The 27,984-nt window shown below is 62.6% G+C and overlaps 1 protein-coding gene across 1 annotated transcript; it reads left to right on the forward strand.

The window, feature by feature from the left end:
• LOC131590288 (uncharacterized) lies at positions 1-27,634 on the forward strand. The gene is made up of 18 exons (XM_058860217.1): positions 1-599; positions 9,761-10,024; positions 10,107-10,385; positions 11,143-11,412; positions 11,503-11,805; positions 12,186-12,263; positions 13,357-13,378; positions 13,466-13,570; positions 18,141-18,366; positions 18,601-19,201; positions 19,724-19,956; positions 20,370-20,717; positions 24,866-25,409; positions 25,927-26,196; positions 26,287-26,589; positions 26,828-26,902; positions 27,353-27,374; positions 27,462-27,634. The coding sequence occupies exons 1-18, from the start codon at positions 296-298 to the stop codon at positions 27,568-27,570; spliced, it is 4,356 nt and encodes a 1,451-aa protein (XP_058716200.1). The 5' UTR covers positions 1-295; the 3' UTR covers positions 27,571-27,634.
• The last annotated feature ends 350 nt before the right edge of the window (positions 27,635-27,984 follow it).

Consider the following 27,984-nt stretch of genomic DNA (forward strand, 5'->3'; position numbering starts at 1 on the left):
ACAGGGATGTGGCGGTAGCGCTGGCGGGGGTGACCTGTGGCAGCACGGGGTGGCCGCGCTGTCCCCATGGCCGGGAGGTCCCCGCTGTCCCCATGTCCTGCCTGGGCCCGGGCTGGCCGCGCTGTCGCCGTCGCCGAGGGCTCGGTGCCGTAGCGGTGTCGCCACGGGGCCAGCTCGGGGCCAGCCCCAGAGCCGGGCTCCCGCTGCCGCTGTCCCCGCGCTGCCAGCGCCAGCCAGCCGTGTCCCTTGTCCCTTGCAGCCCAGAGCCTCGGCCTCGCTGGTGAGTCCTCGGGGGATGCCGTGTCCCCGCGCCGCTGTCCCCAGCCCCGCGCTGGCCCTGGCACGCTGCTGTCCCCTGTCACCCGCAGGTGCCCCGAGCCCGCAGCTCCTCGTGGAGCCGCCCTGGAGGCTGGCGGTGCTGTGGGACCGGGTGACACTGACCTGCCGGGGCTGGGGGACCGCCGGGGACACCACCTGGTACATGAACGGGCGGATCTGGTGGCAGAAGGGACGCGAGAGCTTCACTGTCACCTCGAGTGGCACCTACGAGTGTGACAGAGGCGGCAGCGGGCGCAGCCCCCCCGTGAGAGTCTCAGACGGTGAGCGGGGTTTGGGTGTCCCCAGCCCGGCAGCCGCGGGGACCCCGAGAGCTCTGGGGGGGCAGCTGGGTCACCCCTGGTGTGAGCAGAGCCCGTGCCCTGCTCTGGGGACATCCCAGAGCATCGCAGTGCGAGGGGACCCCCGTGTTGGCATTGGGGAGCCCGGGTGCGCTGGCTGTGACCCACTGGGGGGTCCCGGTGCCATCGGCTGTGACAGGACCCTCCTGTCCCCCAGAGCGGCTGGTGCTGCAGGTGCCGGCGGTGCCGCTGGTGGAGGGGGACACGGTGACACTGCGCTGCCGGAGCTGGCGGGACAAACCGGTCACCGGGGTGCGGTTCTACGGCGGGGAGAAGGATTTGGGGAAATCCCTGTCGGGATCCGAGCTGTCCCTGTCCCCCCTGAGGCTGCAGCACAGCGGCCAATACAGCTGCGGGGCCTGGGGGAATTGGTGGTTCTCATCGATGTGGTTGCAGTCGAAGCCGGTGTCAGTGACAGTGCACGGTGAGCAGCCCACAGCCGCCAGCCCGACAGCCGCAGAGCCCCTGGCCAGGGCTCACAAATCCCCCTCCCCTCTCCTTGCCAGAGCTCTTCCCGGTGCCGGTGCTGGAGGCTCCGGCCGAGCTGCTCGCGGGGTCCCCCCTGAACCTCAGCTGCCTCAGCAGCCGCAGCCCCCTGCGGCCCCTCACCCCCCTCGTGCACCGCTTCTACCGGGACGGGCGGGAGCTGGGGGGCCCGCAGGGGTCCCCGCAGCTGCTGCTGCCCGCCCTGGGGCTCTCCGGCTCGGGGAATTACAGCTGCGAGGTGCAGAGCCAGGGGGGGGCCGTGCGGAAGAGCAGCGCCCCGCTCCGCGTCACGGTGCTCGGTGAGTGCGGGGATGGGCGCGGGGAGCCCCCACAGCCTGCACGGCTCCCCCTGCCCTGCCCGGGGACCCCCAGCACTGTCTGCGGACCCACAGCCCTCCCTGACGTGATTCCGGGGTCCCCCTTTCCCTTCCCGGGTCCCTTCCCGAGTCCCCCCGCCGTGACTTGGTGTCCCCAGCCCTCCCGGATTCCTTTCTCGGGTTCCCCCATCCCCTCCCGGATCTCCTGCTCCGTTCCCATATCCCTCCCCGTGTCCCCCCTTACCTTTCCGGATCCCACCTCGTGTCCCCCATCCCTGCCTGGGGACCCCCATCCTTCTCCGACACCTTTCCAGGACCCCAGGGATGGGTCCCTCCTCCCCACGTCCCTCCTCCCACCCCTGCCCCGGGTCCCCTCACCCCGCCCTGGTGTCCCCCCACCCTCCCTGTCCAGGTGTCCCCTCCCTGAACCCCCCCTCCTTCCTCGGGGTCCCTTCCCAAGCCCCCCCAGCTCTGCGTCCCCTCTCCCTCGCTGGAGTCCCTCGGGTCCCTGAGTGTCCCCTGGTGTCCCTGAGTGTCCCCCTGTGTCCCTGACTGTCCCCCGGGTCCATGAGTGTCCCCCGGTGTCCCTGAGTGTCCCCTGGTGTCCCTGAGTGTCCCCCGGTGTCCCTGAGTGTCCCCTGGTGTCCCTGAGTGTCCCCCGGGTCCCTGAGTGTCCCCCGGTGTCCCTGAGTGTCCCCTCGTGTCCCTGAGTGTCTCCCGGTGTCCCTGACTGTCCCCAGTGTCCCTGACTGTCCCCCGGTGTCTCTGAGTGTCCCCTGGTGTCCCTGAGTGTCCCCCGGGTCCCTGAGTGTCCCCTGGTGTCCCTGAGTGTCCCCAGGTGTCCCTGAGTGTCCCCCGGTGTCCCCCTCTCCCCCCGCAGCGGTCCCGCCCTCGGGGGTGTCCGTGTGGTCGCAGCCCCCCGGGGCACAGGTGGCACTGGGGGACCCCCTGGTGCTGAACTGCGCGGTGGCCGCGGGGACAGGTCCCCTGTCCTTCTCCTGGCACCGGGAGGGCTCGGGGACACCGCTGGGCACCGGCCCCCGCCTGCAGCTGCCGAGCGTTGGGGACAATGACAGCGGCCACTACCGGTGCCGGGTCAGCGACGGGGACAGCGTGGCCGAGAGCGGCCCCCTGAATGTCACCGTCCTGGGTGAGCGGGACCCTCGCGATGGGAGGCGACCCCCATGGGGACACCGCCATCCCCCCTGGGCAGGTGGCAGCCCCGTGCGTGTCCCCGCAGTGCCCGTGGCCAATGCCACCATCAGCCCCGGTGCCCTGGGCCAGCAGGTGCGCGCAGGTGAGCCCGTGAGGCTGCGCTGCTCGGTGCAGGTGGGCTCAGCCCCTGTCACCTTCACCTGGCTGCGCCACGGCCGGGAGGTGGCCCGGGGTCCCCTGCTGGAGCTCGCCCACGTCGGGCTGGCACATTCGGGCACCTACCAGTGCGTGGCCACCAACCAGCTGGGACAGGACGGGCACCGCGTGTTCCGGGCACTCAGCCCCGAGCTGCTCCTGGAGGTGACAGCGGGGGGACACGGCCACACAGGTGACGTCACTCGGGGACACTCTGGGGCTCCGGGACAGCCGCGTTTGTCCCCGGAGGTGACACGGAGGTGACAGGGCACGGCTGGCATCACTCGGGGACACTCTGGGGCTCCGGGACAGCCGCGTTTGTCCCTGGAGGTGACACGGAGGTGACAGGGCACGGCTGGCATCACTCGGTGTCCCTGGTCACCCCGGGTGTCCCCAAAGTGTCCCCTTTGTCCCCAGCAGTGGCCGCCGCGGTTGGGGGGTCCCTCCTGTCCCTGCTCCTGCTCCTCGGTGCCATCGTGGGGTGGCACCGGTGCCACCGCCGGGGTGGGTGACAATGGGAGGGCACAGGGGGGTCCCCAGAGTTGGGGACACACCCGCAGACCCTGAATTGAGGCTCCCGGGGGTTTCGGGGACATTTTTGGGGCATCTCAGGGGGCTCCTGGGGCATCCCAGGAGGATTTCGGGGGCTCTGGGAGGTCTCAGGGGGTCTCGGGGTGTCTCGGGGGGTCTCAAGGGCTCTGGGGGGTCTCGGGGGGTCTCGGGGGGTCTCGGGTTCTCGGGGGGTTCAGGGGTCCCGTGGGTGTTTTGGGGTCCACGGGACTGTTGGGATTTCAAGGATTTTGGGGGGTTTTTTTTCGCCTTTTTGTGGCTTTTGAGCTTTTTGGGAGGGGCTCCAGGTGGGGTTTGGGGTCCTGGGCAGGTTTTGGGGTCACGGAGTGTTGAGATTTTACGTTTTGGGTTTTTTTTTTTTTATTATTTTTTGGGGTTTTTTTTGGGTTGTCTGGGAGGATTCGGGGTCCCGTGGGTGTTTTGGGGTCCCGAGGGTGTTTTGGGGTCCCGAGGGTGTTTTTGGGGTCCCTGTGGGTGTTCTGGGGTCCCTGTGGGTGTTTTTGGGGTCCCTCTGGGTGTTTTTGGGGTCCCTGTGGGTGTTTTGGGGTCCCTGTGGGGTTGGGATTTCAAGGATTTTTTTGGCATTTTGGGGTTTTTTGGTGGTGCTTGGGGGTTCTCAGGGGTCCCCTGGGGGGATCCCAACCCCGGTGACCCCATTGTCACCCCCCTGTCACCCCATTGTCACCCCATTGTCACCCCATTGTCACCTCACTGTCACCCCACTGTCACCCCATTGTCACCTCATTGTCACCCCCCTGTCACCCCCCTGTCACCCCATTGTCACCCCATTGTCACCCCATTGTCACCCCACTGTCACCCCGTTGTCACCCCATTGTCACCCCATTGTCACCCCACTGTCACCCCATTGTCACCCCATTGTCACCCCACTGTCACCTCATTGTCACCCCACTGTCACCCCACTGTCACCCCACTGTCACCCCATTGTCACCCCACTGTCACCCCACTGTCACCCCACTGTCACCCCATTGTCACCCCATTGTCACCTCATTGTCACCCCATTGTCACCCCATTGTCACCTCATTGTCACCTCATTGTCACCCCACTGTCACCCCATTGTCACCCCATTGTCACCTCATTGTCACCCCATTGTCACCCCACTGTCACCCCATTGTCACCCCATTGTCACCCCACTGTCACCCCACTGTCACCCCATTGTCACCCCACTGTCACCCCATTGTCACCCCACTGTCACCCCACTGTCACCCCATTGTCACCCCATTGTCACCTCATTGTCACCTCACTGTCACCTCATTGTCACCCCATTGTCACCCCATTGTCACCCCACTGTCACCCCATTGTCACCCCATTGTCACCCCACTGTCACCCCATTGTCACCTCATTGTCACCTCATTGTCACCCCACTGTCACCTCATTGTCACCCCATTGTCACCCCATTGTCACCTCACTGTCACCCCATTGTCACCCCACTGTCACCTCATTGTCACCCCACTGTCACCCCACTGTCACCCCACTGTCACCCCATTGTCACCCCATTGTCACCCCACTGTCACCCCACTGTCACCCCATTGTCACCCCATTGTCACCTCATTGTCACCTCATTGTCACCCCATTGTCACCCCATTGTCACCCCACTGTCACCCCATTGTCACCCCATTGTCACCCCACTGTCACCTCACTGTCACCTCATTGTCACCCCATTGTCACCCCATTGTCACCTCATTGTCACCCCACTGTCACCCCCCCCTTTCCCTCGCAGCCCCCAGGACGCCCCAGGACAGGTGAGTGGGGGAGGGGCCCGGGGGTGTCCCCATGTCCCCAAATCCCTCCTTGAGGCCACCCCATTGTCCCCCCTGTCCCCACAGGACCCCCCCGCTGTCCCCCGAGGAGGGGGAGGTGCTCTACACCCGCGTGGTGCCCACCGAGAGGGCAGCGGGTGAGTGTGGCCTGGGGACAGGGACACCGCGGGTGGCACCGGGGGTGGCTCCGGGGGTGGCACTCGGTCCTCAAATGCCACCCAGGGGACAGCGGTGACATCGAGGAGAACGTGCTGTGACACTGGGGGTGACACTGGGTGACACTGGGATGGCACCAGGTGGCACCAGGTGTGGCACAGGGTCCCCAAATGCCACCCAGGGGACAGGGGATAAGTGAGGGGTTAGGGACAGGGACGTGGCACCCTTGGGTGGCAGCGGTGTCTCCTGTAGGGTCCCCAAGTGCCACCCCCCAGGTGATCTACGCGGAGCTGCCAGGACCTCAATGGCACCCAGGGGACAGCTGTGACATCCGCGAGAATGTCCTGTGACACTGGGTGGCATTGGGGACACTGGGGACACTCACACACATTTGTCCCCTCGTCCTGTGGGTGCCCACGCTGCCCGTGGCCATCGGGACTTGTCCCTGTCCCTGTCCCCTCCCCGTGGCCACCAGGACCTGGCCCTGTCCCCTCCTTGTGACCATCAGGACCTGGCCCTGTCCCTGTCCCCTCCCTGTGGCCACCAGGACCTGGCCCTGTCCCCTCCCCGTGTCCCTGTCCCCTCCCTGTGGCCACCGGGACTTGTTCCTGTCCCTGTCCCCTCCCCGTGGCCACCAGGAGCTGTCCCTGTCCCCTCCCCATGTCCCTGTCCCCTCCCCGTGTCCCTGTCCCCTCCGTGTGGCCACCAGGACCTGGCCCTGTCCCCTCCGTGTGGCCACCAGGACCCGTCCCTGTCCCCTCCCTGTGACCATCAGGAACTGTCCCTGTCCCCTCTGTGGGGCTCTGTCCCCTCCGCGTGGCCACCAGGACCTGTCGCTGTCCCCTCCCCGTTTCGCTGTCCCCTCCCCGTGTCCCTGTCCCCTCCCCGTGTCCCTGTCCCTGTCCCTGTCCCCTCCCCATGTCCCTGTCCCCTCCCCATGTCCCTGTCCCCTCCCCGTGTCGCTGTCCCCTCCCCATGTCCCTGTCCCCTCCCCGTGTCGCTGTCCCCTCCCCATGTCCCTGTCCCCTCCCCGTGTCCCTGTCCCCTCCCCGTGTCCCTGTCCCTGTCCCCTCCCCGTGTCCCCCGAGCCGCGGGGATTTGGGACAATCCCGAACTCCTCCCGGAGCGCCCCAGAGCGGCCCCCGGGAGCTGCCGGGGGGACCTGGGGACACTCGGGGGGAGCTGGGGACATCCCGGGGGGACACTCGGGGGGACACCGTGGGGACATGGGGGGGACACTCGGGGGGACACTCGGGGGGACATGGGGGGGACACTCGGGGGGACATCCCCGGGGGGACACTCGGGGGGACATCCCGGGGGGGACACCGTGGGGACATCCCGGGGGGGACACTCGGGGGGACATCCCGGGGGGACACTCGGGGGGACACTCGGGGGTCCCGGTGGGGCAGAGCCCCCCCCGCAGCCCCGGAGCGGGAGGCTCCAGAAGGAATTTTCACCTTTTCCTTCTCGTGTTTTTGTAATAAAGTCAATTAATTAATAATCCATTAATTAATTAATGCCAGCCACCCCTCCCTGCGCCAACCCCGCATCCCCCGGGGTGCTCCTGGGTTCGGGGGGGGGCCCAAGGGGGTCCTGGAGGTTTTGGGGGGCTCCGCGATCGATTCCGACCCCCCCATCCCCTTTCTGGAGCTTTTTCCTCACTTTTTGTCCCCAGTGGGGACACGAGGGGGACGTGGGGAGGGGACAGCCCCTGGACCCCCCACCCCGGGGGTCACTCCGGCCGCGGGGACCCGCCGAGGACACGGGGCACGGCTGGTCCGGGGGTGATCGGTACCGGCGGGGGCTGAGACCCCGAAATCTGGGGTGCCGGGATTCTGGGACCCCGAAATCTGGGGTGTTTCCCATTCCATCCATCCCCAGTAGCCCTGTGGCTCTGCAATCCCCCTCCCAGTGCTCCCAGTACAGCCCTGGCTCCCCACCAGTGCCAGGGGAGCCCCGGACTGGCAGCAAAATGCAGCTTTTTGGTCAAGGCGGTAGAAATGGTGTTTGTTCAGCTCTGTCGGGCTCCTGATCCCTATGAACCCCTTGGTCCTGGCAGTGAGCCCCCTGAGCCCCCTGAGCCCCCTGAGCCCCTGCTGGTGCTGTCTGTGGGCCCCCCAAACCCCTGCCCCCCCCGGGAATGTCCAGGAGTCTCTTGGACCCCCAGGAGCACTGAGGTCCCTGCTGATGGCACACGTGGACCCCCAGAACCTGATGCCCCCCCCGGCCCTGGTGGCGATGCCCGTGGATCCCTGAGACCCCCAGCCCAGCCAGGCCTGGCAATGAGCCCCAGGAACCCCCCAAACCTGGCCCTGACCCCCATCCCCAGCCAGGTCACCCCCCAGGGATCTGCTGCAGAGCCTGAGCGGGACCCTCCTCCTCCAACACAACCTGCAGCCCTTTGCGAGCTGCCGGGAAGAACGTTTGGGATCGGGCTGTGGGCACCGGCAGCGAGGGAAAAGTGGGGCAATGTCGAGCAGGGGCTGCACACGGGGATCTGGGGAGCAGGGCAGTCCCAGCAGGAGCAGGGAGTGGCCAGGCACGGGAATTCAGGGCAGGCTGCAGGGCATTTACCAGGCAATCCCACCCTGAGGGACACACCGGGCATTTCTGGAGATTCCTGGGCGCTCTTCCGAGCATGGACAGAGTTTCCTCTCCTTGTGGGAGCAGGATCCATGGGAAGGAAGCGAAGTTTCATGGTGGGAATGAGAAAAACGGGGAGAGTTCCTAAATCTGGGCCAAGAAAAGCTTTCCTTAGGGGCTGGGGGGCTGCTGAGCAGGCAGGGAACAATCCCATGGAGCTGAGGGCCAGCCAGGGAGAAAGGGCAGGGCTGGGTGGGGCAGAGCCCCAGAGCCTCTCAGGACAATTCTGGGGGTCCCCTGGCCATGAACACACTGTGGGGGCTGGGCAGGGCTCCGGGTCACCCCAAAATCTGAGGCAGCCACGGAAGGAGCTGAGAGCCCCGTGCCCCCCAGCCCCAGCCCCCATTTCCCCGGGACCCCCCAACCATGGGAGCCCCATTCCCTTGCTCTCTCCTCCCTGGGGACCCCCATCCCGCCACTCCCATTGCCCAGGACCTCCATGGCCTTGATCCCGTCCCAGGGGCTGCTCCTTCCCGCACAACCCCAATTGCCGAGGCTTCCCTTTTCCCCCTGCAGCCCCAAGCCTGCCACTCCCATCCCAAATGAGCCAAAATCCCTGCGGAGCCACAGGACCCCCATCCCTGAATGCCCCAGGCACCGAGACCCCAATTCCCCTGGAGCCCCGTCCTCGCTTCCCCCCATGCCCTGAGCCCCCCACTCCTGGGAACGCCACCCCCACCACGTCCCCAGGCTGTCCCGTGCTGTCCCCAGCTTGTCCCCAAATATGTGTGCACATTGTCCCCACCCTGACCCCCACCCTGCCCCCATCACCACGTGGGGACGAGAGCTGACCGCGCTTCCTTCCTCTTCGGCCCAGGAGCCGCCAGGCAGGGCACAGGTGGCCGTGGCAGCGAGTGACAGGCAGGCCGGGTGGCCGGGGACAGCAGCATGGCCGCGAGGGTGGCGCTGCTCGTGTGGGGTGAGTGGGGCGGGGATGGGCCCGGGTGGGGCAGAGAGCGGTGGGGAGGGGGCCCAGGGGGGCTGCGGGGTCCCCTGAGGTCGCCAAGGGCAGCAGAGGCAGAGCAAGAGGTGAGCGGGGCCGTGGGGTGGCCGTGGGGACAGGAGAGGGGACAGGAGAGGAGGGACAGGAATGAGGGGTTTGGCACCTTGGGGCTGGGGCAGCTGTGGGGACAGGGACAGGGACACAGGGACACAGGGACACAGGGACAGGGACACAGGGACACAGGGACACCGCCAGCCAGCCGTGTCCCTTGTCCCTTGCAGCCCAGAGCCTCGGCCTCGCTGGTGAGTCCTCGGGGGATGCCGTGTCCCCGCGCCGCTGTCCCCAGCCCCGCGCTGGCCCTGCCACGCTGCTGTCCCCTGTCACCCGCAGGTGCCCCGAGCCCGCAGCTCCTCGTGGAGCCGCCCTGGAGGCCGGCGGTGCTGTGGGACCGGGTGACACTGACCTGCCGGGGCTCGGGGACCGCCGGGGACACCACCTGGTACAAGGACGGGTGGTTCTGGTGGCAGGAGAGACGCGACAGCTTCACTGTCACCGAGAGTGGCACCTACCAGTGTGAAAGAATCGGCAGCGGGCGCAGCCCCCCCGTGCAGGTTGTAAACGGTGAGAGGTTTTTGTGTCTCCCCCCGGCACCTGTGGGAATCCCGAGAGCTCTGGGTGAGCTCAGCTTCACGGGTCACCCCCCTGTGACCTGAGCCCTGCTCTGGGGACATCCCGGGGTATCCCTGGAGCACCAGCGCATCCCAGAGCGACGAGACCACCCGGCTGCAATGGGGGACCCCCGGTTCCTCCTGTTGCCATCGGGACCCTCCTGTCCCACAGTCACGCCAGTGCTGCAGGTGCCGGCGGGGTCGCTGGTGGAGGGGGACACGGTGACACTGCGCTGCCGGAGCCGGCCGGACAAACCGGTCACCGAGGTGCGGTTCTACCATGGGGAGAAGGATTTGGGGAAATCCCTGTGGGGGTCCGAGATGTCCCTGTCCCCCCTGAGGCTGCAGCACAGCGGCCAATACAGCTGCGGGGCCCTGTGGAATACCTGGTTCGCAGAGTGGGTGCGGTCGGAGCCGGTGTCAGTGACAGTGCACGGTGAGCAGCCCACAGCCGCCAGCCCGACAGCCGCAGAGCCCCTGGCCAGGGCTCACAAATCCCCCTCCCCTCTCCTTGCCAGAGCTCTTCCCGGTGCCGGTGCTGGAGGCTCCGGCCGAGCTGCTCGCGGGGTCCCCCCTGAACCTCAGCTGCCTCAGCAGCCGCAGCCCCCTGCGGCCCCTCACCCCCCTCGTGCACCGCTTCTACCGGGACGGGCGGGAGCTGGGGGGCCCGCAGGGGTCCCCGCAGCTGCTGCTGCCCGCCCTGGGGCTCTCCGGCTCGGGGAATTACAGCTGCGAGGTGCAGAGCCAGGGGGGGGCCGTGCGGAAGAGCAGCGCCCCGCTCCGCGTCACGGTGCTCGGTGAGTGCGGGGATGGGCGCGGGGAGCCCCCACAGCCTGCACGGCTCCCCCTGCCCTGCCCGGGGACCCCCAGCACTGTCTGCGGACCCACAGCTCTCCCTGACACAATTCCGGTTTGTCCCTTTGCCTTCCCGTGTCCCTTCCCGGGTCCCCCTGCCCTGCCCGGGGACCCCCGTCACTGTCTGCGGACCCACAGCTCTCCCTGACGTGATTCCCGGGTTCCTCCTTCCCTTCCCAGGTCCCTTCCCGGCTCCCGCAGCCCTGATTTGGTGTCCCCAGCCCTCCCGGATTCCTTTCTCGGGTTCCCCCATCCCTGCCCGGATCTCCTGCTCCGTTCCCCGATCCCACCCCGTGTCCCCCCATCCCTTCCCAGGTCCCACCCCTTGTCCCCCTGCCCTGCCCGGGGACCCCCATCCTTCCCCGCCACCTTTCCAGGGTCCCCTCATCCCTGATCAGGTCCCTCCCTCCTCTCCAGGTCCCTCCTCCCGCCCCTGCCCCGGGTCCCCTCACCCCGCCCTGGTGTCCCCCCACCCTCCCTGTCCAGGTGTCCCCTCCCTGAACCCCCCCTCCTTCCTCAGGGTCCCTTCCCAAGCCCCCCCAGCTCTGCGTCCCCTCTCCCTCGCTGGGGTCCCCTGGTGTCCCTGAGTGTCCCCCTGTGTCCCTAACTGTCCCCCGGGTGTCCCTGAGTGTCCCCCGGTGTCGCTGAGTGTCCCCTGGTGTCCCTGAGTGTCCCCCGGTGTCCCCTCTCCCCCCGCAGCGGTCCCGCCCTCGGGGGTGTCCGTGTGGTCGCAGCCCCCCGGGGCACAGGTGGCACTGGGGGACCCCCTGGTGCTGAACTGCGCGGTGGCCGCGGGGACAGGTCCCCTGTCCTTCTCCTGGCACCGGGAGGGCTCGGGGACACCGCTGGGCACCGGCCCCCGCCTGCAGCTGCCGAGCGTTGGGGACAATGACAGCGGCCACTACCGGTGCCGGGTCAGCGACGGGGACAGCGTGGCCGAGAGCGGCCCCCTGAATGTCACCGTCCTGGGTGAGCGGGACCCTCGCGATGGGAGGCGACCCCCATGGGGACACCGCCATCCCCCCTGGGCAGGTGGCAGCCCCGTGCGTGTCCCCGCAGTGCCCGTGGCCAATGCCACCATCAGCCCCGGTGCCCTGGGCCAGCAGGTGCGCGCAGGTGAGCCCGTGAGGCTGCGCTGCTCGGTGCAGGTGGGCTCAGCCCCTGTCACCTTCACCTGGCTGCGCCACGGCCGGGAGGTGGCCCGGGGTCCCCTGCTGGAGCTCGCCCACGTCGGGCTGGCACATTCGGGCACCTACCAGTGCGTGGCCACCAACCAGCTGGGACAGGACGGGCACCGCGTGTTCCGGGCACTCAGCCCCGAGCTGCTCCTGGAGGTGACAGCGGGGGGACACGGCCACACAGGTGACGTCACTCGGGGACACTGTTGGGGTCCGGGACAGCCGCGTTTGTCCCTGGAGGTGACAGCGGGGGGACACCGGTGACGTCACTGGGGGTCCGGCACAGCCGTGTTTGTCCCTGGAGGTGACACGGAGGTGACAGGGCACGGCTGGCATCACTCGGGGACACTCTGGGGCTCCGGGACAGCCGCGTTTGTCCCTGGAGGTGACAGCGGGGGGACACGGGGACACCGGTGCGTTCCTGGGGGGCTCCGAGAGCTCTGGCTCCAGCCCCGCTCTGTCCCTGGCAGCGACACGAGTGGAGCAGGGCACGGGAGGGGAACTCGTGGGGTCTCTGGGGTGCAGAAGCTCGGGCTGAGCCCGCTGTGTCCCCTTTGTCCCCAGCAGTGGCCGCAGCGCTCGGGGGCTCCCTGTTGTTCGTGCTCCTGCTCACGGCTGTCATCGTGGCCTTTCTCCGCACGGGTGGGTGAGCGTGGGGGTCCTGCAGGGTGGGGGGGAGGCCCCCAGAGAAGGGTGGCCCCAGGGCAGCAGCCACAGCCCCCGAGTGGAGAAGGGGCCGAGCCCCCGCTGGCCTCGGCTCAGCGGCCTGGGCTGGCCGGGGAGGGGCTGGGGGCTCCTGCCGGGATCTTGGGGCTCTCTCGGGGATCTTGGGGGCTCTCTCAGGGATCTTGGGGCTCATTCAGGGATCTTGGTGGCTCTCTCAGGGATCTTGGGGGCTCTCTCAGGGATCTTGGGGCTCTCTCGGGGATCTTGGGGCTCTCTCGGGGATCTTGGGGGCTCTCTCAGGGGTCTTGGGGGCTCTCTCGGGGATCTTGGGGGCTCTCTCAGGGATCTTGGGGCTCATTCAGGGATCTTGGAACTCTCTCGGGGATCTTGGGGGCTCTCTCAGGGATCTTGGGGGCTCTCTCGGGGATCTTGGGGCTCTCTCAGGGATCTTGGGGGTTCTCTCGGGGATCTTGGGGCTCTCTCGGGGATCTTGGGGGCTCTCTCAGGGATCTTGGGGCTCTCTCGGGGATCTTGGGGCTCTCTCGGGGATCTTGGGGGCTCTCTCAGGGATCTTGGGGGCTCTCTCGGGGATCTTGGGGGCTCTCTCGGGAATCTTGGGGGCTCTCTCAGGGATCTTGGGGGCTCTCTCAGGGATCTTGGGGCCCTCTCGGGAATCTTGGGGGCTCTCCCGGGGATCTTGGGGGCTCACTCAGGGATCTTGGGGGCTCTCTCAGGGATCTTGGGGGCTCTCTCGGGGGTCTTGGGGCTCTCTAGGGGACCTTGGGGGGCTCTCTCAGGGATCTTGGGGGCTCTCTCGGGGATCTTGGGGGCTCTCTCAGGGATCTTGGGGGCTCTCTCGGGGATCTTGGGGGCAATTCGGAGGCTCCCCCTCCCCGCCAGGCTCGGGGTTCGGGGGCTCAGGGTGCCGGGGGAAGTGCGGTGCTTCAGGGCCTTTGTGGGGCCATCCGGGATGCTGGGGGCAGCCGGGGGGATTGGAGGGATCGGGGTTGCCCAGGGGGGCTGGGGAGCCCTGGGAGCCCAAAGTCACCGCTGCACTTTTCCTTTGCAGGTGCCGGGAAGCAGCAGCCAAGGTGAGCGCGGGCTCCGGCCACGCCAAACCCCCTGCCCGACCCCCCAGGACCCCCCAGCCCCCTGCACACATCCCCTGATCCCCACAGGGCCCCCCCGGCCGAGGATCCTCAGGACACCTACTCGGAGCTGCTGGGGCCGCACGGGCAGCCCTGGGAGCCCAGAGACATCTACGAGACTCTGCAGAAACAACTGTGACTCTTCGTGCCTGCAGGAAGTTTTATTCTTTATTCTCAATAACGAAAAAAATAAATAAAATCAGTATTCTCAACAAATTAAATTATTGAATTGATTGATTGATTAAATAATTAAATAAATACATGTTGAAGTGAATAAATAAATAAACATAAATTACAGTAAACAAAAATAAATGAAATTATTTAAATAAATAAATGAAGTAGCACACAAATAAATACATTAAATAAATAAATACAATAAATAAAACTCAATCCTCAATACATAAATAAGTAAAAATGAAATAAATACATAAATAAATAAAATAAATAAAATACATAAATACATAAATACAAAAATACATAAATAAATAAAATAAATACATAAATAAATAAAAATGAAAATAATAACAAATAAATTGAAAATTAAAATAATAAAGAAAGAAATCTCAATTCACAATAAAAAATAAAATAAAATAAAATAAAATAAAATAAAATAAAATAAAATAAAATAAAATAAAATAAAATAAAATAAAATAAAATAAAATAAAATAAAATAAAATAAATAAAATAAAATACAAATAAAATACAAATAAAATACAAATAAAATAAAATAACTAAATTATTAAAAGTTTTATAACTCATTGCCACTCGGGCTCTGAGCGGTTAATAACACATATATAGAGATATATAGATATATAAATATTTAGATATAAAGATTTATAGATATATAGATACATAGATATAGATATATAGAGATATAGAGATATAGATATATAGATATACAGATATACAGATATGTAGATATATAGATATAGATAGATATATAGATGATATATAGATATATAGATATATAGATATGTAGATATATAGATATATAGAAACAGATATATAGATATATATAGATATATAGATATAGAGATATATAGATATAGAGATATATAGATATATAGATATAGAGATATATAGATATATAGATATATAGATATATAGATATATAGATATATAGATATATAGATATATAGATATATAGATATATAGACAGGGCTACGGAGGCAAAGAAAGAAGCCCGCGGCTCCCGGGGCCGGGGCTGCTCCCACAGCAGGAAGGGCTGCATTTCCGCGCTGCTTCCCTCGCAGCTGCCCCTGCAGGGGGGTTTGCAGCCAGCCCCGCTCTGCAAACCATCCCAGCCCCGCCACAGCCTCTGCTCGGCCTCGCTTTGCCTTTGTGCTTCTCGCAGGGCGAGCAAAGCACAAACCATTCCCCCGCAGAATTGTCACCTCTGCAGCAGCGCTAAAGCTGCGAGAAGCAAAGCCAAGGGGGCGGGGGCAGCCTCAGGTGCTGGCCCAGGGCCCATCCCTGGCCCCACTTCCATGGGCCCGGCCTTCAAGGAGGGCTCGGGGAGCTCCTTCCTGCCTCAGGCTCCGTTCCCGAGCTGCTCTGGCCGCCTCCCACCCTGCAGGGTGCGGGACACATCCTGCACCGCAACCCAACACTCTCCTGGATTCTGCCTCTCCACTTGTGCTGGGACAGAAAAAGGAGCTCACCTGGGAGACCTCTCACAGCTACACGTTGCCTTCTTGGCTTTTGGCAAATATTATAATGAATGTTATAGGTATGAGGGCAGAAAACTTCGATTTATTAATATAGTTCCTTCTATTTCTGTTATTGATGAAACTTAGAAGTAGGGGTATAATATACAGATGTGTTGAGCTATGGCACAGCATTAAAACAAAAACTACTTTTGTTTGTATAACCCAAAGACTGAAAAAGATGGTCAGAGACCCCCCTCCGTTCATAAATTATTTTATCCAGATGAGGACAGCAGTGACCAGAGCTCCGGGGGAGGAATTTATTGCGTTTCTGTTATCAGGGAATGTGAAACTCGGTGCAGCCAAGAAGATTGATTTATTGGGAAGGGGCAGAGTCAAAAACGAAACAAAGAAACATCCCAAACTTCACGTGAATGTTTGAATCGTGTACGAGAATTGATGAATATGTAGTGCAGTTGTGTTTTTAAGGGACAATCCTTTGTCAGTGAGGTGAGCTCTCCTGGCTGAATGCAGAGACACCCGGCCGCACCTGTAGACTTCATTTTCATCTCCTAATTGTCTTTCTATTAAATTTTAAATTCTATATAAAAACATAGGAAGCTCGTTGTTGACAGAGGGAAGCTCAGGGAGGTTTTCCAGGCTCCCCTCCCTCGGGGGAGCCTTTGCTGGGCAGAGCAGCCTCCGGGCACCGCGCGGCTCCCGCTGCAGCTGCCCAGCTCCTCTCACCTTTTGTTTCTCCACTCTGGCTCTTGGGGAGGATGGAACAGGGAAACCTTAGGGATGGGATTGTTTGGCAAAAGATTCTGAAAAGATGAAGCCGAGGATGGAAATAGAAATGAGAGCTGGCTTTGAGTGACGGGATACCGTGTGCCAGTTAATAAATATGCAAAGAACAATCGCTTAGGCAGCTAAAGGAGAATCCCTGTTGATGAAACGATGTCCTCCTGCTGAGAGAGAATCCAAAGGTCGAGCAGCAAGAGAAGAATTTGGGAAGCTTTTAGAGTTTGAAATGTAACTCTGGATGGTGATGCAGCAGTTCCTATGGGCTGTATGGAAATTCTTTAGTGGCTGTGTCTCGTAGTGATCGGGAATTCGAATATTCCCGATAGAAAAGGATATCATGAGGTGTAACAAGAACTTGGCTCTCTCGTGCTCTCTCTCGCTCTCAATGCTCTTGTTCTCCGAGCTCTCTTGGACCTCTCCTCTCCTCTCCCCTCTCTCTGCAGCTTCTCTCCCGGAGCTCTCTCGAAGCTCTCTCGTTCTCCCCTCTCTCCTCAGCCTCCCTTGTTCTCCCCGCTCTCTTCCTCCTCTTCTCCCTCTCTCTTTAACCTCTCTCCCCTGGCTCTTCATCTCTCCCCTCTCCTCTCTCTCTGGCCGTGCCCACGCGTGCCCGGGGCTGCCGCTGGATCCGCCTCTGTCGCTCCCTCTCCCCAAAGAAGAAATTGCTTTGAGCTGAGCAGCTTCAGCCTGGAGAAGTCTCTCCCCATGTGGGGGAGTGTTTTGTCCATCTCCATCTGGGCTCTGCTCGCCTCTGCCCTTCCAGCTGCTGCCGAGGCTCCTGGCGCAGCGCATTTCAGTGGCCGCAGGGTGAGCGGGACAAGTTTCCTCCGCGGGGCTTTGGGGAGGAGCCGCTTTTCCATCGCTGCCTTGGAGCTGCTCCGCTCTGCTGGGAGGGGCTCGGCTGTGGGAGCAGCCCCGGCCCCGGGAGCCGCGGGCTTCTTTCTTTGCCTCCTTAGCCCTGTCTATATATCTATATATCTATATATCCGTATATATCTATATATCGATATATCTATATATCTATATATCTATATATCTATATATCTCTATATATCTATATCTCTATATCTCTATATCTCTATATCTTTATATCTCTATATCTATATATCTATATATCTATATATCTTTATATCTATATATCTATATATCTACATATCTATATATCTATATATCTATATATCTATATATATATCTATATATCGATATATCTACATATCTATATATCTATATAGATATATATCTATATATCTGTATATAGATATATCTGTATGCGTATATATCTATATATCGATATATCTATATATCTCTATATCTATATCTGTATATATCTATATATCTACATATCTATATATCAATAATCTATATATCTGCATATATCTGCATATATCTGCATATATCTCTATATCTCTATATCTCTATATCTCTATATCTCTATATCTATATATCTATATATCTATATATCTATATATCTATATATATCTGTAATGAACAGCTCAGAGCCTGAGTGGGAATGAGTTATAAAAGTTTTATAGAGAATTAAGATTTATCTATTATATTTTAATTTATATTATTTTGCTGATTTATTTGTCTTTTATTTTATTTATTTATGTTTTGTGAATTGATATTTATTTATTATTTTTATTTATATTTTCCTTTTTATTTATTTATAGTTTCATTTCTATTTATTTGTCTATTGAGAACTGAGTTTTATTTATGTATTTATTTGTTTGCTACTTCATTTATGTTATTTTATTTATTTATTTATTTATTTTCTTTATTGTATGTTTTATTTATTTATTTATTCACTTTAACATTTATTTATTTATTTAATTAATTAATCAATCAATCAAACAATTTCATTAATTGATTTGTTGAGAACATTGAGTTTTATTGATTTTGTTTTTATTGAGAATAAAGAATAAAACTTCCTGCAGGCACGAAGAGTCACAGTTGTTTCTGCAGAGTCTCGTAGATGTCTCTGGGCTCCCAGGGCTGCCCGTGCGGCCCCAGCAGCTCCGAGTAGGTGTCCTGAGGATCCTCGGCCGGGGGGGCCCTGTGGGGATCAGGGGATGTGTGCAGGGGGCTGGGGGGTCCTGGGGGGTCGGGCAGGGGGTTTGGCGTGGCCGGAGCCCGCGCTCACCTTGGCTGCTGCTTCCCGGCACCTGCAAAGGAAAAGTGCAGCGGTGACTTTGGGCTCCCAGGGCTCCCCAGCCCCCCTGGGCAACCCCGATCCCTCCAATCCCCCCGGCTGCCCCCAGCATCCCGGATGGCCCCACAAAGGCCCTGAAGCACCGCACTTCCCCCGCCACCCTGAGCCCCCGAACCCCGAGCCTGGCGGGGAGGGGGAGCCTCCGAATTGCCCCCAAGATCCCTGAGAGAGCCCCCAAGATCCCTGAGAGAGCCCCCAAGATCCCTGACAGAGCCCCCAAGATCCCCGAGAGAGCCCCCAAGATCCCTGAGAGAGCCCCCAAGATCCATGAGAGAGCCCCAAGATCCCTGAGAGAGCCCCAAGATCCCTGAGAGAGCCCCAAGATCCCCGAGAGAGCCCCAAGATCCCCGAGAGAGCCCCCAAGATCCCGGCACGAGCCCCCAGCCCCTCCCCGGCCAGCCCAGGCCGCTGAGCCGAGGCCAGCGGGGGCTCGGCCCCTTCTCCACTCGGGGGCTGTGGCTGCTGCCCTGGGGCCACCCTTCTCTGGGGGCCTCCCCCCCACCCTGCAGGACCCCCACGCTCACCCACCCGTGCGGAGAAAGGTCACGATGACAGCCGTGAGCAGGAGCACGAACAACAGGGAGCCCCCGAGCGCTGCGGCCACTGCTGGGGACAAAGGGGACACAGCGGGCTCAGCCCGAGCTTCTGCACCCCAGAGACCCCACGAGTTCCCCTCCCGTGCCCCGCTCCACTCGTGTCGCTGCCAGGGACAGAGCGGGGCTGGAGCCAGAGCTCTCGGAGCCCCCCAAGAACCCACCGGTGTCCCTGTGTCCCCCCGCTGTCACCTCCAGAGACAAACCCGACTGTCCCGGACCCCCAAAGTGTCCCCGAGTGATGCCAGCCGTGCCCTGTCTCCTCCGTGTCACCTCCAGGACAAACCCGGCTGTCCCGGTGCCCCAACAGTGTCCCCGAGGGACATTGCCTGTGTCCCCGTGTCACCCCGCTGTCACCTCCCGGAGCAGCTCGGGGCTGAGTGCCCGGAACACGCGGTGCCCGTCCTGTCCCAGCTGGTTGGTGGCCACGCACTGGTAGGTGCCCGAATGTGCCAGCCCGACGTGGGCGAGCTCCAGCAGGGGACCCCGGGCCACCTCCCGGCCGTGGCGCAGCCAGGTGAAGGTGACAGGGGCTGAGCCCACCTGCACCGAGCAGCGCAGCCTCACGGGCTCACCTGCGCGCACCTGCTGGCCCAGGGCACCGGGGCTGATGGTGGCATTGGCCACGGGCACTGCGGGGACACGCACGGGGCTGAGGCCAGCGGGAGGGGCGGGGGGCGCGGGGGGATGGGGACGGGGAGTGAGGGGGTGATGGGGGATGGCGGGGGTGGGGGTCCGCACCCAGAGAGAGGAGGGGACAGGGCAAGGGATGGGAGGGGGGTCCAGGAAAGGTTTCTGGGGAGGGATGGGGGGGCCCGGGAAGGGCTGGGGGACACCGGGTGGGATCCGGGAAGGGATGGGGGCACACAGGGTGGGATCCGGGAACGGAGCAGGAGATCCGGGAGGGGATGGGGGAACCCGAGAAAGGAAACCGGGTGGGGATGGGGACACCAAGTCAGGCCTGGGGGACCCGGATTGGGACCCTGGAAGGGGAAGGGGACAAACCGGAATCGTGTCAGGGAGGTCTGTGGGTCCGCAGACAGTGCTGGGGGTCCCCAGGTAGGGCAGGGGGAGCCGTGCAGGCTGTGGGGGCTCCCCGCGCCCATCCCCGCACTCACCGAGCACCGTGACGCGGAGCGGGGCGCTGCTCTTCCGCACGGCCCCCCCCTGGCTCTGCACCTCGCAGCTGTAATTCCCCGAGCCGGAGAGCCCCAGGGCGGGCAGCAGCAGCTGCGGGGACCCCTGCGGGCTCCCCAGCTCCCGCCCGTCCCGGTAGAAGCGGTGCACGAGGGGGGTGAGGGGCCGCAGGGGGCTGCGGCTGCTGAGGCAGCTGAGGTTCAGGGGGGACCCCGCGAGCAGCTCGGCCGGAGCCTCCAGCACCGGCACCGGGAAGAGCTCTGGCAAGGAGAGGGGAGGGGGATTTGTGAGCCCTGGCCAGGGGCTCTGCGGCTGTCGGGCTGGCGGCTGTGGGCTGCTCACCGTGCACTGTCACTGACACCGGATCTGACTGCACCCACATCCGTGAGGACCAGAAAATCCACCGGGCCCCGCAGCGGTATTGGCCGCTGTGCTGCAGCGTCAGGGGGGACAGGGACAGCTCGGACCCCCGCAGGGATTTCCCCAAATCCTCCTCCCCGTGGTAGAACCGCACCCCGGTGACCGGTTTATCCCACCTGCTCCGGCAGCGCAGTGTCACCGTGTCCCCCTCCAGCAGCGGCCCCGCCGGCACCTGCAGCACCAGGAGCTCTGGAGGACAGGAGGGTCCTGTCACAGCCGATGGCACCGGGACCCCCCAGTGGGTCACAGCCAGCGCACCCGGGGTCCCCAATGCCAACACGGGCGTCCCCTCGCACTGCGATGCTCTGGGATGTCCCCAGAGCAGGGCACGGGCTCTGCTCACACCAGGGGTGACCCAGCTGCCCCCCCAGAGCTCTCGGGGTCCCCGCGGCTGCCGGGCTGGGGACACCCAAACGCCGCTCACCGCCCGAGACGGTCACGGAGCGGCTGCGGCCGCTGCCGCCTCTGTCACACTCGTAGGTGCCACTCGAGGTGACATTGAAGCTCTCGGGTCCCTTCTGTCGCCACCGCCGCCCGTCCTTGTACCAGGTGGTGTCCCCGGCGGTCCCCGAGCCCCGGCAGGTCAGTGTCACCCGGTCCCACAGCACCGCCGGCCTCCAGGGCGGCTCCACGAGGAGCTGCGGGCTCGGGGCACCTGCGGGTGACAGGGGACAGCAGCGTGGCAGGGCCAGCGCGGGGCTGGGGACAGCGGCGCGGGGACACGGCATCCCCCGAGGACTCACCAGCGAGGCCGAGGCTCTGGGCTGCAAGGGACAAGGGACACGGCTGGCTGGCGGTGTCCCTGTGTCCCTGTGTCCCTGTGTCCCTGTGTCCCTGTGTCCCTGTCCCTGTGTCCCCACAGCTGCCCCAGCCCCAAGGTGCCAAACCCCTCATTCCTGTCCCTCCTCTCCTGTCCCCTCTCCTGTCCCCACGGCCACCCCACGGCCCCGCTCACCTCTTGCTCTGCCTCTGCTGCCCTTGGCGACCTCAGGGGACCCCGCAGCCCCCCTGGGCCCCCTCCCCACCGCTCTCTGCCCCACCCGGGCCCATCCCCGCCCCACTCACCCCACACGAGCAGCGCCACCCTCGCGGCCATGCCGCTGTCCCCGGCCACCCGGCCTGCCTGTCACTCGCTGCCACGGCCACCTGTGCCCTGCCTGGCGGCTCCTGGGCCGAAGAGGAAGGAAGCGCGGTCAGCTCTCGTCCCCACGTGGGGCTGGGGACAGGCTGGGGGCAGGGTGGGGACACGGTTGTGGACACAGTTGGGGACCTGGAGGGGCTCGCTGGGACATGGGGGTCGCAGGGCTCGGGGGCTCCAGGGATGTGGGGAGCCAAGGAGGGATTTCCAGGGAGGCTCCCCGGGATCCTGGGGAATCGGGGTCCCCATGGGTGGGGAGGATCACGGGTGGGGGTCCCAGGGGAATTTGGGCTGCAGGGATTTGGGGATTTGAGGCAGGTCCCGGGGATGGGGGGTCCTGGGGAGCCCATGGGATGGGATTAAGGGGAGGGGAGTGCTGGGCAATGGGAAACCGACATCCAGGGATGGGGGATTCTCTCCCGGAGAGAGAATGAGATGCCAGGGTTGGGGTCCCGGGGGAATGGGGGTCTCGGGGTGGGCAGTGCCTGGGTAGACACGGGGGTCGCAGCTCCATCCCCGGCTGCCTCAGATTTCGGGGTGTGGCTGACAAAAGCAGAACCTCCGTTGTGTTGGTGGCCTGGGAACAACACCAGGGGGTTCCCGTGTGCTCCTGGTCTGGGACTTTTTCCTCTCTTTATTTCTATTTGTTCTTATTTTCCTCACTTTTGTAAACTCCCCATCCCAGTTCGTGGCTCATCGGTGCCCAGGAGCACCTGAGCAGGAAAGGGCTTGAGAGAACCCTGGGGAGGGGGGAAGGGGCGTGGGGAGGCTTTGGGAGATGGGGGTGTCGGGCTGTGCCCTCCAAAACTTCCACTTTTGTTTTTCCTGAACAAAAAGGAAGAGCTTTGTGCTGAGAGTCGGATGGGAAAGGGGGGGGCGGGTTCTGCCCTGTGGAGGAAAACCAGGGGGGTCCTGTCTTGGCAGCTCCGTGTCAGGGGGTGGCAAATCCTGGGGGAATCCAGTCCTGGGGGTGACACATCCTGGGGGAGCCCTGTCCTGGGGGTGACACATCCTGGGGGGGTCCAGTCCTGGGGGTGACACATCCTGGCCGGGGGGGGGTCCTGGGGATGGAGGTTCCAGAAGGGTCCAGGGGTGGCACATCCTGGGGACCCCTGTAAATCCAAGTGTGGGGCTCAGCCGTGCCCCAGCCCCACTGCACAGGGATGGGCCCAGGGCCAGCACCTGAGGCTGCCCCCGCCCCCTTGGCTTTGCTTCTCGCAGCTTTAGCGCTGCTGCAGAGGTGACAATTCTGCGGGGGAATGGTTTGTGCTTTGCTCGCCCTGCGAGAAGCACAAAGGCAAAGCGAGGCCGAGCAGAGGCTGTGGCGGGGCTGGGATGGTTTGCAGAGCGGGGCTGGCTGCAAACCCCCCTGCAAAGGCAGCTGCGAGGGAAGCAGCGCGGAAATGCAGCCCTTGAGCATTTTGGGCGTGTGGCCGAGTGTTGCAATCCTTCTCTTGGGGGGACCCCTCTGTCCCACCCCTCGGGTGAGAGCCCCGATCATCTCAGGGCACAGGCGGCAGAGGGGGTCCTGGAGTGGACACAACACGGACTCAAAGCATCAACACGGACACAGGAGGCACAGATTCGCTGGAATAATCCCGGGTTTATTGTCTGTCGTCCATCCGGGGCAAGAGAGAGACCGAAATGCTCTGGGTCTTACCTCTTATATCAGGGGCAGGGGTGATCGGGGGATGCAGGGAGGTCACAGCCAGTGGGAAGGGGGAAGGGAAAGAAAATTCTCAGGTAGGAGCTAACACTACACAAACCAGAGGTGAGATTTACCCTTGGGAGATACCAAAATTCTTAGGTGCACTACAACAGCCGAGGGGCTGAGAGAGCCCCACAAGTGCTGCAAAGCCCCCAGGGATCTGCTGCAGAGCCTGAGCGGGACCCTCCTCCTCCAACACAACCTGCAGCCCTTTGCGAGCTGCCGGGAAGAACGTTTGGGATCGGGCTGTGGGCACCGGCAGCGAGGGAAAAGTGGGGCAATGTCGAGCAGGGGCTGCACACGGGGATCTGGGGAGCAGGGCAGTCCCAGCAGGAGCAGGGAGTGCCCAGGCACGGGAATTCAGGGCAGGCTGCAGGGCATTTACCAGGCAATCCCACCCTGAGGGACACACGGCCATTTCTGGAGATTCCTGGGAGCTCTTCCGAGCATGGACAGAGTTTCCTCTCCTTGTGGGAGCAGGATCCATGGGAAGGAAGCGAAGTTTCATGGTGGGAATGAGAAAAACGGGGAGAGTTCCTAAATCTGGGCCAAGAAAAGCTTTCCTTAGGGGCTGGGGGGCTGCCAAGCAGGCAGGGAACAATCCCATGGAGCTGAGGGCCAGCCAGGGAGAAAGGGCAGGGCTGGGTGGGGCAGAGCCCCAGAGCCTCTCAGGACAATTCTGGGGGTCCCCTGGCCATGAACAGACTGTGGGGGCTGGGCAGGGCTCCGGGTCACCCCAAAATCTGAGGCAGCCCTGGAAGGAGCTGAGAGCCCCGTGCCCCCCCAGCCCCAGCCCCCATTGCCCCGGGACCCCCCAACCATGGGAGCCCCATTCCCTTGCTCTCTCCTCCCTGGGGACCCCCATCCCGCCACCCCCATTGCCCAGGACCTCCATGGCCTTGGTCCCGTCCCAGGGGCTGCTCCTTCCCGCACAACCCCAATTCCCGAGGCTTCCCTTTTCCCCCTGCAGCCCCAAGCCTGCCACTCCCATCCCAAATGAGCCAAAACCCCTGCGGAGCCACAGGACCCCCATCCCTGAATGCCCCAGGCACCGAGACCCCAATTCCCCTGGAGCCCCGTCCTCGCTTCCCCCCATGCCCTGAGCCCCCCACTCCTGGGAACGCCACCCCCACCACGTCCCCAGGCTGTCCCGTGCTGTCCCCAGCTTGTCCCCAAATATGTGTGAACATTGTCCCCACCCTGTCCCCCGCCCTGCCCCATCACCACTTGGGGACGAGAGCTGACCGCGCTTCCTTCCTCTTCGGCCCAGGAGCCGCCAGGCAGGGCACAGGTGGCCGTGGCAGCGAGTGACAGGCAGGCCGGGTGGCCGGGGACAGCGGCATGGCCGCGAGGGTGGCGCTGCTCGTGTGGGGTGAGTGGGGCGGGGATGGGCCCGGGTGGGGCAGAGAGCGGTGGGGAGGGGGCCCAGGGGGGCTGCGGGGTCCCCTGAGGTCGCCAAGGGCAGCAGAGGCAGAGCAAGAGGTGAGCGGGGCCGTGGGGTGGCCGTGGGGACAGGAGAGGGGACAGGAGAGGAGGGACAGGAATGAGGGGTTTGGCACCTTGGGGCTGGGGCAGCTGTGGGGACAGGGACAGGGACATGGGGACACAGGGACAAGAGGACAGGTGCCGTGAGGACAGAACCATGAAGACAGGGACAAGGGGACACAGGACAGAGGGACAGGGACAAGGGGACACAAGGACAGGTGCTGTGGGACAGGACCATGGGGACAGGGACACAGGGATGTGGCCGTGGCGCTGGCGGGGGTGACCTGTGGCAGCACGGGGTGGCCGCGCTGTCGCCATGGCCGGGAGGTCCCCGGTGTCCCCATGTCCTGCCTGGGCCCGGGCTGGCCGCGCTGTCGCCGTCGCCGAGGGCTCGGTGCCGCAGCGGTGTCGGCACGGGGCCAGCTCGGGGCCAGCCCCAGAGCCCGGCTCCCGCTGCCGCTGTCCCCGCGCTGCCAGCGCCAGCCAGCCGTGTCCCTTGTCCCTTGCAGCCCAGAGCCTCGGCCTCGCTGGTGAGTCCTCCTCCCCTCTCCTTGCCAGAGCTCTTCCCGGTGCCGGTGCTGGAGGCTCCGGCCGAGCTGCTCGCGGGGTCCCCCCTGAACCTCAGCTGCCTCAGCAGCCGCAGCCCCCTGCGGCCCCTCACCCCCCTCGTGCACCGCTTCTACCGGGACGGGCGGGAGCTGGGGGGCCCGCAGGGGTCCCCGCAGCTGCTGCTGCCCGCCCTGGGGCTCTCCGGCTCGGGGAATTACAGCTGCGAGGTGCAGAGCCAGGGGGGGGCCGTGCGGAAGAGCAGCGCCCCGCTCCGCGTCACGGTGCTCGGTGAGTGCGGGGATGGGCGCAGGGGGCCCCCACAGCCTGCACGGCTCCCCCTGCCCTGCCCGGGGACCCCCAGCACTGTCTGCGGACCCACAGCCCTCCCTGACGTGATTCCCGTGTCCCCCCTTCCCTTTCCGGATCCCACCCCGTGTCCCCCAGCCCTGCCTCGGGACCCCCATCCTTCCCCGACACCTTTCCAGGGTCCCCTCATCCCTGATCGGGTCCCTCCCACCTCCCCAGGTCCCTCCTCCCACCCCTGCCCCGGATCCCCTCACCCCGCCCTGGTGTCCCCCACCCTCCCTGTCCAGGTGTCCCCTCCCTGAACCCCCCCTCCTTCCTTAGGGTTCCTTCCCAACTCCCCCCAGCTCTGCGTCCCCTCTCCCTCGCTGGGGTACCCCGGTGTCCCTGAATGTCCCCCGGTGTCCCTGAGAGTCCCCCGGTGTCCCTGAATGTCCCCCGGTGTCCCTGAGTGTCCCCTGGTGTCCCTGAATGTCCCCCGGTGTCCCCTCTCCCTCCGCAGCGGTCCCGCCCTCGGGGGTGTCCGTGTCGGCGCAGCCCCCCGGGGCACAGGTGGCATTGGGGGACCCCCTGGTGCTGAACTGCGCGGTGGCCGCGGGGACAGGTCCCCTGTCCTTCTCCTGGCACCGGGAGGGCTCGGGGACACCGCTGGGCACCGGCCCCCGCCTGCAGCTGCCGAGCGTTGGGGACAATGACAGCGGCCACTACCGGTGCCGGGTCAGCGACGGGGACAGCGTGGCCGAGAGCGGCCCCCTGAATGTCACCGTCCTGGGTGAGCGGGACCCTCGGGATGGGAGGCGACCCCCATGGGGACACCGCCATCCCCCCTGGGCAGGTGGCAGCCCCGTGCGTGTCCCCGCAGTGCCCGTGGCCAATGCCACCATCAGCCCCGGTGCCCTGGGCCAGCAGGTGCGCGCAGGTGAGCCCGTGAGGCTGCGCTGCTCGGTGCAGGTGGGCTCAGCCCCTGTCACCTTCACCTGGCTGCGCCACGGCCGGGAGGTGGCCCGGGGTCCCCTGCTGGAGCTCGCCCACGTCGGGCTGGCACATTCGGGCACCTACCAGTGCGTGGCCACCAACCAGCTGGGACAGGACGGGCACCGCGTGTTCCGGGCACTCAGCCCCGAGCTGCTCCTGGAGGTGACAGCGGGGGGACACGGCCACACAGGTGACGTCACTCGGGGACACCCTGGGGCTCCTGGACAGCCGCGTTTGTCCCTGGAGGTGACAGCGGGGGGACACAGGGACACAGGTGGGTTCCTGGGGGGCTCCGAGAGCTCTGGCTCCAGCCCCGCTCTGTCCCTGGCAGCGACACGAGTGGAGCGGGGCACGGGAGGGGAACTCGTGGGGTCTCTGGGGTGCAGAAGCTCGGGCTGAGCCCGCTGTGTCCCCTTTGTCCCCAGCAGTGGCCGCAGCGCTCGGGGGCTCCCTGTTGTTCGTGCTCCTGCTCACGGCTGTCATCGTGGCCTTTCTCCGCACGGGTGGGTGAGCGTGGGGGTCCTGCAGGGTGGGGGGAGGCCCCCAGAGAAGGGTGGCCCCAGGGCAGCAGCCACAGCCCCCGAGTGGAGAAGGGGCCGAGCCCCCGCTGGCCTCGGCTCAGCGGCCTGGGCTGGTCGGGGAGGGGCTGGGGGCTCGTGCCGGGATCTTGGGGCTCTCTCGGGGATCTTGGGGGCTCTCTCAGGGATCTTGGGGCTCTCTCGGGGATCTTGGGGGATCTCTCGGGGATCTTGGGGGCAATTCGGAGGCTCCCCCTCCCCGCCAGGCTCGGGGTTCGGGGGCTCAGGGTGCCGGGGGAAGTGCGGTGCTTCAGGGCCTTTGTGGGGCCATCCGGGATGCTGGGGGCAGCCGGGGGGATTGGAGGGATCGGGGTTGCCCAGGGGGGCTGGGGAGCCCTGGGAGCCCAAAGTCACCGCTGCACTTTTCCTTTGCAGGTGCCGGGAAGCAGCAGCCAAGGTGAGCGCGGGCTCCGGCCACGCCAAACCCCCTGCCCGACCCCCCAGGACCCCCCAGCCCCCTGCACACATCCCCTGATCCCCACAGGGCCCCCCCGGCCGAGGATCCTCAGGACACCTACTCGGAGCTGCTGGGGCCGCACGGGCAGCCCTGGGAGCCCAGAGACATCTACGAGACTCTGCAGAAACAACTGTGACTCTTCGTGCCTGCAGGAAGTTTTATTCTTTATTCTCAATAAAAACAAAATCAATAAAACTCAATATTCTCAACAAATCAATTAATGAAATTGTTTGATTGATCGAATAATTAGTTAAATAAATTAATTAATGTTAAAGTGAATAAATAAATAAATAAAACATACAATAAAGAAAATAAATAAATAAATAAAATTAAATAACATAAATGAAGTAGCAAACAAATAAATACATAAATAAAACTCAGTTCTCAATAAATAAATAAATAGAAATGAAAATAGAAAGAAATAAATAGGAAAATATAAATAAAAATAATAAAAAAATCTCAAGTCACAAAATATAAATAAATAAAATAAAAGACAAATAAATAAGTAAAATAATATAAAATAAAATATAATAGATAAAACTTAATTCTC

The sequence above is a fragment of the Poecile atricapillus genome, chromosome 33, assembly GCF_030490865.1.
Source record: "Poecile atricapillus isolate bPoeAtr1 chromosome 33, bPoeAtr1.hap1, whole genome shotgun sequence".
Classification (NCBI taxonomy): domain Eukaryota; kingdom Metazoa; phylum Chordata; class Aves; order Passeriformes; family Paridae; genus Poecile; species Poecile atricapillus.

Excerpts from the sequence above, each read along its gene's own strand:
- LOC131590288 (XM_058860217.1), top strand. The coding sequence starts at position 296 with ATGCCGTGTCCCCGCGCCGCTGTCCCCAGCCCCGCGCTGGCCCTGGCA. Across the intron at positions 25,410-25,926 it reads GCTCCGCGTCACGGTGCTCG|CGGTCCCGCCCTCGGGGGTG; the intron begins GTGAGTGCGGGG and ends CTCCCTCCGCAG. Across the intron at positions 27,375-27,461 it reads GCCGGGAAGCAGCAGCCAAG|GGCCCCCCCGGCCGAGGATC; the intron begins GTGAGCGCGGGC and ends TGATCCCCACAG.